This window comes from Palaemon carinicauda, chromosome 5, assembly GCF_036898095.1.
Source record: "Palaemon carinicauda isolate YSFRI2023 chromosome 5, ASM3689809v2, whole genome shotgun sequence".
Classification (NCBI taxonomy): domain Eukaryota; kingdom Metazoa; phylum Arthropoda; class Malacostraca; order Decapoda; family Palaemonidae; genus Palaemon; species Palaemon carinicauda.
Genome location: NC_090729.1, coordinates 124,461,727 through 124,471,726, shown reverse-complemented (window position 1 = coordinate 124,471,726; position 10,000 = coordinate 124,461,727). Strand labels below are relative to the sequence as shown.

Genomic DNA, 10,000 nt, shown 5'->3' with positions numbered 1-10,000 from the left:
AATAAATATTTGGTATGTCAGAAATTTAGTTATATACTGAATATGGCATATGGTTGTTATTTGGTGTGTCATTCATAAATCTAGTTATATATAGAATATTGCACAAGATTATTTTTTAATTTCCTAGCCACTTATAATTTTTAAAAAAATTAGTTATATACAAATATTGCACAAAATTAAAAAAAGATAGCCACGTATATTTTTTTAAAATTTAGTTGTATACAAATATTGCACAAGATTTAAAAAAAAAAAAATTAGCCACATAATTTTTAAAAAATGTAGTTATATACAATTATTGCACAAGATTGTTTAAAATTCTTTGCCACTTATTTCTTTTTTTTTTTTTCGTCTTTCATGTGAAATGCTGGACGTTTCTTGCTTAATTTCCTCCGCCAACGAAGTTGGGAAGATGTTATGTTTTTACCCCTGTTTGTCCGTTTATCTGTTTGTTTGTTTGTTTGTTTGTGAACAACTTCTTGGCCACATTTTTACTCATAGATTAGTGAAACTTCCAGGGATAAATTATGTTGAGACGTGGAAGTGATTCAATTTTGCAAGTCCATGGTCAAAGGTCAAGTTTAAGGTCGAGCAAAAGGTCGACCGAATTAACCCTAATCTTAACGCCAAGTTCGCAATGGTGGCCAAACAGACTTTAAATACGGCTACGGTCTAAATTGATTCTGGGAAAGGCAAGCTGGTTTCGAGAAATAGGCTGCTGTGGCGGATGTCTGCACTCAATCAGATTGATTTTCTAGACAGTGTTTGTTTTGCATCCTTCAAAATATTTCGCCTGCATTCTTTAAATCTCCTTGTTAATGAATCTCCTTATTGTCTCATAATTCATGCAACGGTTATGACATTTGTTAATATTCAGATGGAAAAAGAAAATTCTTTTCAACTTATTTTGTTAAAGTTTTTATAGTTTATATAGAAAATATTTATTTTAATGTTGTTACTTTTCTTGAAATATTTTACTTTTCCTGTTTCCTTTCCTCACTGGGCTATTTTCCCTGTTGGTGCCCCCGGGCTTATAGCTTCCTGCTTTTCCAACTAGGGTTGTAGCTTTGCAAGTAATAATAATAATAATAATAATAATAATAATAATAATAATAATAATAAAATGAATGGCCATGAACTTGATTTGCAAATCTCATTAAAATAAGTGACTCGCATGTTGAGAAAAAATCACCAATATACTTGGAGCTGTTTTGCTCGAATTATACTTCATTTACTGACGTCACTTTATTCACGTGTTGCTGACGTCATTTGCCAGCTTTTACTCCCCTGATTTCAAAACTACCTCTCCGCATTCCAGTCAAAGCCTTTGATGTTTAATTCTCTCTCTCTCTCTCTCTCTCTCTCTCTATTATATATATATATATATATATATGTTTGCATGTCTATATATATATATATATATGTTTGCATGTGTATATATATATATATATATACATATATATATATATGTTTGCATGTGTATATATATATATATATGTTTGCATGTATATATATATATATATATAATATATTATATATATATATATGTACTCATACATCCGCATTATATATGTATATATATTTATAGATAGATAGATAGATAGATAGATAGATAGATAGATAGATAAATAAATTATAATGATAAGCAGATAGTCAACAAACAAAGAATGAAATTTGAGTAACTATAACATGCTCAACAGAGAAAATTAATTGCACCAAGTACGAACTAATTTAGTTCCACTATTTTACCTATTTGATTACGAAGATTATTCCCCAATTTGGACACAACCGAAATAACATTTTCAAGAATATTGTGTAATATTGAGCTTGTTAAAGAAAATACAAGGGTGTTTTATAAAATATTGTTAATTAAGGATTTTTGGTGAGTTTTATTGTGGTTAATCTTTAATTTTTTTATTGCTGCTGCTTCGTTAGTGATGGTGCTGATAATGAAAACTAGAATAGGCACTCGGTAGAGTGCATACCTTCGCTTTCATCATGTTGCATATTACCAGATGGGCAATACAGTTATGCACATTTTGGCATTAATTTCATGCAAATCGGGTTAAAAAAATAACAACCAGATAGGAAAAATGTGTTTTTGACCATTGATACCATTACTGTCAAATCACAAGATATGCAACGAAATTACTCACATTCTGACACTAATTTCATGTAAATTGGATAAAAATTGACCATAATATAGCAAAAACACGTTTTTTTACCTTTTCGTTACTTTGACCTTGACCTTTGACTCAATTAGTCCCAAAATCTAATCAAATTATCCTTTGATCCTGGTCAGTCATCCCACCAAATTTCACGATATTCGGTCCAAATAGCTTTTGAGTTATGCGAATCACAATCACACAGGCATACAAAATACACGCTCATGTAAAAACCTTCGCAACGACGTTGACGAAGAAGGTAATTATGAATTATTGATCAGCTTTGAAAAAAAGAAGGGGCACAATTTCTTTCTCGTAATTTTTTTTTCTTTCTTTTTTTTGGGTAGTAATTATGTTCATTATATTATTTTGTTGTAGTAGTAGTAGTAGTAGTAGTAGTAGTAGTAGTAGTAGTAGTGGTGTTCATTACAAAATATAAAGAAATTATGCCTTCAAATTCAGATCTTCCCCGACAGTTCTATCCTGTTCGTAATACTAGGCATGCAGCTAATTCTAATAGTTAGCCCTTCTCCATCACGAGGCTCAATACTACACAGTACTTTAGAAGTTTTATTCCAGCTGTGACCAAGTTCTGGAATGATCTTCCTAATCGGGTAGTTGAACCAGTAGAACTTAGAAAGTTCAAACTTGCAGCAAATGTTTTCATGTTGAACAGGCTGACACAAGTCTTTTTATAGTTTATATATGTAATATCTGTTTTGACGTTTTTAAAATATTTTATTTTGATTTATCATTACTTGTTATATTCGTTTTATTTGATTTCCTTATTTCCTCTTTCCTCACTGGGTTATTTTTCCCTGTTGGAAGCCCCTGGGCTTATAGCATCTTGCTTTTCCAACTAGGGTTGTAGCTTGGCTAGTAATGATAATAATAGATTGCATTAAGCTACAGAAAATTGGCGTTTTCGTCGTAGGACTAAATGTATTATGCACATTCAGCTTTTTAAACTGGCATAAATTCTTATATGGAGCCACGTTACAATCCCCCATCGCTCAATATTCAGCGCCCCATTCTGATTTTTAGTATTCGTGGGTAACTAAAACGCAAGGATTTCTAAACCTGATTACGTAGTTCATGTTGTATAGCGTGTATAATCGTGTAATAATCCTGACCTGATTTTTAAGAGCGCAAAAATGCATTTTGATTTTTATTGATGTTCATCGGGTATTTTAAGAAATTCCTTTTATAGTAATATTTTTTACCCAGATAAATTGTGTGCCTGAGATATATATATATATATATATACATACATATAGATAGATACTGTATATATATATATATATATATATGTATGTATATGTATATGTATATATATGTATATATGTGTGTGTGGGTGTAAATATATATATATATATATATATGTATATATATATATATATATGTATATATATATATATTATATATATTTATATATATATATATATATATATATTTATATATATATATATATATATATACTTACATACATTACTTTTCATACTATATGCACATGACATGTGGTTTGGCCTGGAAAACAAGCTTGTTGCATATGCAGATGATGCTACTCTCTTTTCATCAATTCCATCCCCTGAATGTAGATCTGGGATTGGTGAATCCATTAATATAGATTTAGCAAAAATTAGTGCATGGTGCAAATTATGGGGTATGAAGTTGAATCCTAACAAAACTCAAAGTATGATTTTAAGTAGGTAAAGGACGGTGGCTCCTCAACATCCGGATCTCAGTATTGATAATGTTTCTTTAAATTTGTATGACTCTTTTAAAATTTTAGGTGTGATTCTCGACAGCAAATTTACTTTTGAGAAACACATTAGGTCTGTGTCTTCTCAATTGCACAAAAAATTGGCTTATTGAGAAAGTCTTAAGATTTTTGGTGATCAATCTATTCTGAAGAAGTGTTTTAATTCTTTCATTCTACCTTGTTTTGAGTATTGTTCTCCTGTCTGGTGTTCAGCTGCTGATTCTCATCTTAATTTGTTGGACAGGAACTTACGGTCTATTAAATTTCTTATTTCTGATCTAGATGATCTTTGGCACCGTCGTTCAATTAGTTCATCATGCATGTTGCATAAGATTTTTCATAACTCTGACCATCCTCTACATTCAGATCTCCCTGGACAATACTATCCTGTCCGTAATACTAGGCAGGGCAGTTAATTCTAATATCCAGGCCTTCTCCATCATGAGGCTCAATACTACACAGTATTCTAGAAGTTTTATTTCAGCTGTTACCAAGTTGTGGAATGATCTTCAAAATCGGGTAGTTGAATCAGTAGAACTTCAAAAGTTCAAAGTTGGAGCAAATGTTTTTTTTGTCTGACCAGGCTGACGTGAGTCCTTTTATAGTTTATATATGACATATCTGTTTTTGACGTTGTTAATAGTTTTATATATGACATATCTATTTTCACGTTGTTACTGTTTTTAGAATGATTTATAGTTAATTTGTTCCCATCATTTATTTATTTCCTTTTTTCCATTCCTCATTGGGCTATTTACCCTATTAGAGCCCTTGGGCTTATAGCATCTTGCTTTTCCAACTAGGGTTGTAGCTTGGCTAGTAATAATAATAATAATAATAATAATGATATTAATAATAATGATATTAATAATAATGATAATAATAATAATAATAATAATAATAATAATAATAATAATAATAATAATACACACAAATTAATGGTATAGATCTTCTTTTTCCAAATCTTGTTGATTCCTGGATTTAATTCAGATGATGATGAAAATGGTATCGACGTTTGTGAAAATGCTACAACATATGATTATAACAATTTTAATGATGTGTGATGGTTTCGAGTTACTTTGATTGTCATAAAAAACACTTATAAAGACCATAAGGAAAAACCTGATAAAATCCGTGCTGGTTCATACGTGCAGGTCCCTTAGTGAAAATACGTTGATTTAATTTTCTAAATTAACTGGTAAATAAAACATGCCCCCAGTCATATTTCTAAAGCAAGCAACAGTGGAAAAAAAAAAACTTCCTGTCATTTCTAAAGCAAGAAGTAAAGTAATGATATAAAAAACCGTCCCCTGCCTTGATTTTCAAAGTCAGTGGTGGTGAAAACAAGCCCTTAGGTTAAAAAAAAATATTGAAAACATTCTTATTAATATAAAAAATTAATGTGAAAAAGTACAGCCTGAAGATATAAAAGCGGAATTTACCTTAATATGTAAGGAAATTAAACGTGGTAAAGCTGACGTGCGATAAGAGTGTTGCTAACTTGCGGACAGTTTCAAAGACAAGCATTTAGAAAAGTGTAGATGCGCAAGCATTGCCTCGAAGCATTCGATTCCTTACTCTTTAGCTTTCAGAAGTGGCTTTTCATCAGTGCAGATAAATTGCATCTCTCACCTGTATTGAAAGGTCTTATCTTATTGTTGCATTGTTTCAATCTGTACTGAGAGTTATTGCACCAATAATGAAAGGGTTGGGTATCTTTGGTAGGGGAAGGTCGTGTTTGATGAATGGCCGTAAAGATCGTGTCTCATCTGTAACTGACACAAGTCATATTCAGTCAATACCTGCAATCACTTCATCCGTTAATTGCTACTGTGCAGTAGCAATGGGATTGGGGGAAACCATCTAATGGTGACCGGCTTAGCTTGTCTTTGAACTCGCCAGTCACCATATCAACAGTTAGAATTTATCTTTTCTTGCTTTGGAGTAATTTCAAACGGGGAGGGGGAGGGGGACTGCCACTGAAAAACCATATCGTCGTGCTGTAGTTTTCATGAAAGCAAATGGGAAGCTGTAAACATGGGAAGTATGGGGAGGGGCCTACCTTGAGGGGCAGTGTCTTGTGTTAGCATTGCCTAATTGCCGTTCACTGTCATGTGTTTCCACCTGGGCTGCATCCATGATATTTGAAACGAAACCGCGAACTCTTTCTATCAGGTTTTCGTCTGAATAAGGATCCACTATCTGCTGATTGTCTTGCATGGGAAGGATCCTTTGATTTTCTTGAACCTGAGGGATAAGGGTGGTAGGGTTGTCTTTTTCTTTCACAATTCTCTCTCTCTCTCTCTCTCTCTCTCTCTCTCTCTCTCTCTCTCTCTCTCATATGATTCAGGGTTTTTGAAGTATTGTGTTACATCAAAATTTACATCTCAATAAGGAGAAATTCCTGCTTAACTACGTTCACGATCAATACTACATGTGTAGATAAGTCAAACCTGATTCGTGGCTGAAAATAGAACTTATGAAAATATTTACAGTTGATTTATCAAACCTATAAGTAAATACAATCCCTATGACCATGTATATGCATATGTGTTAATAATTTCCATATGTGTAGATGAGTTTACGTTAATCTATGTCTTTTGCATGAAGTATTTTGTATGTATGAATACATGTGGCCATGCATTGTTTCATAAGTGAATTCATGGTTAATTGCACATAGTACCTATAAGGCTTCGAAATAGCACATTCTTATTCCATATTAAAGAGTTCTCTCGAACTTATAATGAACTGTTAATTCATTGTATAATGAAATGAGGGGTAATAATTTGCTTTTTGTTGTACTTTACATTACCTTATAAAAAGTGTTAGCAGACATGAAATGGGATTGAGAGTTACTTATTGATTCAGTAAGGACAAAATACTTAAAAAGCAATCAGTGTGGCTCTGCGAAAACTTCAGAACGAATATTCACAAATATTCACTGGTGATTATTTGTGGTAGAGATACCATGATATTGGATGAAACCTATTTAAACAGTGGTGAATCTAGATCTGTATAGATTTGTATAGTAAAAAAGTAATTAATCTGCTATCTGAACTATCGCTTAATTTGCGAGAAGTCTTGGTGAAAATTCGTTCTGATAGTTTTTGCATACCCCTTATGATAAACGGACCAAAATCAAAGCATCCTCTATATTAAGGAAAGAAAAATATAGTTTTATTAGTTAATTGTAACTAATTAGTAATTGTATAGTAAATTTTGCAACGTTGAAGTTTTTATGAAAGCCTAACCATGCAGTGCTCGTGAAATTATTTCCAATGGCTCGTTTTCCGTAACAACTGTGCAAAGCCCGATTTTCCAGTTGCTAACCTGAATGGCTGTATCTTACCAACGGGAAATAACTTCTTAGGCTGGATTTTATTATAGCAAGTGCTTTGCCTTCCGACCTATAGAAGTTGATGCAATGCCGTCACCGGTTTAGGTAGTCTTCCAGGTTAACAGCCGATAACAGTGACCTAAGTGTTTATCAGTCACCATTAATGTAGTCATAGTCTTCAGTCACTAGTTATATATGACAATTATTTTTAGTCACAAATAAGTGACTGATACACATCTGATATTGTAGTCAAAGTCTTCACGCACCAATAATGTATGACAAGCATGTGTAGTCATAAATAAGTGACTGATAAACATCCAATATTGTAGTTTAAGTCTTCAGTTATCAATACTATATGAAAAGCGTTTTTAGCCATAAATAATGACTGATAAACCTCCAGTTTTGTAGTCAAAGTTTTCAGATATCAGTAATAAATGAAAAGGATTTTAGTCATAAACACTGCATGATAAACATCCAATATTATAGACAAAATCTTCAGATATTAGTATAAATGAAAAGGATTTTTTTAGTCATAAACAGTGACTGATAAACATCCAGTATTGTAATCAAATCCTTCAAACACCAGTAATGTATGACAGGCATTTTTAGTTTTAAGCAATGACAGACAACCGTCCAGTATTTTTTTAACTGTTCGCAATTAATCAGTAATTATAAAGTGCTTGGGAAGGGTTATAGTGCCAGTTAAAAAAAAAATAGTTGACAAAAAGTGTTCAGACTGATGCCATCCCCTGTAATCGGTATGTTATTAATTGGGTTCGTGAGTGGATCAACAATAATCTAAATTTTTTTAGGGTGATTTAGCCCATCACTAATTATGGCAATGCTGGGTTTCGAGATAAGGGAATATTGAACATTTAATGATATATGGTGACGTCAATTCTGATGCAAATCTACTACTGTTTTTTTTTTTTTTCAAGTGGGTACTTCTTAACTTGGTTTGTGAAAAGAGACCTTTGTCAACATTGATTTAAACTGGTGTATATGTTATACATGCAAGGGTAAACGATTAAATAAATTTCTTTTTATCGTGAAATATTCGCCCATTAATATATCCTGGTACAGATTTGCAAGTGTCTTTAAATAATATAACATACACACCAGTTTAAATTAATGTCGACAGAGATATATTTTCACAAATAATGTTAACAGGTGCCCACTGAAAAAAAAAAAAACACTAGTTAAAGTCCATGAGCAGTTAACTATGTATAGCAGTAGATTTACTCGAATTTATGGTAAGTGGTTACATGTAGCTAACAATGTTAGAAAATAGTCTTAATCAATATTCAACATTCAAGAAATTTATGATAAGGATTTATTTGTCAATGCAGCATCACACAAAGGTCCACCATGTATTGATTAAATGGAATATTTCATCTGAGAATGTCAGTACCTAAAGAGGGTTTCGCTGTCGCTAATGATAAGAAAGATACACACCAGTCAATTGGTGTTTTTGTGATGGCTCAACATCAAATAACTATGTCTAAGACAAGGATACACTATTAGTACACGAAGCCGAAACAGGATTCGCCTGACGCAAAGCAAATATCTGGCGGGTGTTTGAGAGCAACTAACTTCGGTTCTTCAGGGACACGAATATTTGTCGTCAAGGGTTCGTCAGTTTACCTACTGCGCTACAGGGACAAATATATGCAATTAAGGCTATAACTGCGCTTGTAATTATAAAAATATCTCTTATCTCAACTGTTAAGACTCCGATATTTTCTCAAATTAATTGGGCAATAAACAGAAAAAGGAGCAAGCAGAGAATTTCAAGATCACAACACTCCCTACCTTCAACGGCAGCACCACATTATTGTTAGCAATCTGCTCTTGGCGTTGGGTTTCCTGTGTTTCTTTGGCTGTGGCCACAATTTCCGAAACAAAACGTGCTTGGTCCTTTAGCTGTTCGTCCGTATGGGGTTCCACTACCGATTGTTTATCCTCAACCTGGGGGGGTGGGGATAAGTATGGCCTGTCTCTTTCTTATGGTATGCCTAAGCATGTTAATTACAATAGTTCTAAGACCATTTTCCATTACCTATCTATTTTGCAAATACCGATATCCATTAAACTCATTTTGCATTTCATGTTAATTGCAATCCTAGTAATGAAACTGGAGAAAATATTTATATAATGTGTAATTTGAAATGCATATATATATATATATATATATATATTTATATATAAAAATATATATATATATATATATATATAGTGATAACAATTACTTACTCAGATTGAATTGTTAATATTTTAAAGCTGCCAGTTTTTATGGTGCTATCAATATTAATTTGGAGGGAAGATGAAGTTTAAAGCAATGAGACCTTAGGTACACGAATACTGAGCGAATTATTGATGAACGATTGTCCATCAAACCATGTAAAATTAAAACATATACATATTATTTACTCTCTATTGCTATGTCCCTGATGAATAACACATTTATATACAAGGTTGTATATATATATATTATATATATATAATATATATATATATATATATACTGATATATATATTTAATATATATATGTATATATATATATATATATATGTATATATATATATATATATATATATATTTATATATATATATATCATGCACACACATGTATATGTATATATATTTATAATTTGTATATATATTCTTATATACGTACGCCTTTTATAATTCTGATTATGAACAATTAAATCTTGGATGATAAGGAAAATATCCCCCTC

The 10,000-nt window shown here is 31.9% G+C and overlaps 1 protein-coding gene and 1 long non-coding RNA gene across 8 annotated transcripts in view; one reads left to right on the top strand and one right to left on the bottom strand.

Moving 5' to 3' along the window:
* The window catches only part of LOC137641467 (uncharacterized), a 267,521-nt gene that overhangs the window by 18,200 nt on the left and 239,321 nt on the right, over window positions 1–10,000 (bottom strand). For 4 of the 7 annotated variants that reach the window (XM_068374050.1, XM_068374054.1, XM_068374053.1 and 1 more), the window contains 2 exons: window positions 9,074–9,229; window positions 5,987–6,171 (listed from right to left, as the gene is read on the bottom strand). The exons of 2 other annotated variants lie outside the window; for them this stretch is intronic. In XM_068374050.1, coding sequence (XP_068230151.1) covers window positions 5,987–6,171; window positions 9,074–9,229 — 341 coding nt within the window. The remainder of the gene's footprint in view (window positions 1–5,986; window positions 6,172–9,073; window positions 9,230–10,000) is intronic. One more of the 7 variants, XM_068374052.1, reaches the window with a different exon arrangement.
* LOC137641469 (uncharacterized) overlaps window positions 1–10,000 on the top strand; it is a 150,802-nt gene that overhangs the window by 98,176 nt on the left and 42,626 nt on the right. The gene's annotated exons all lie outside the window — the stretch shown is intronic.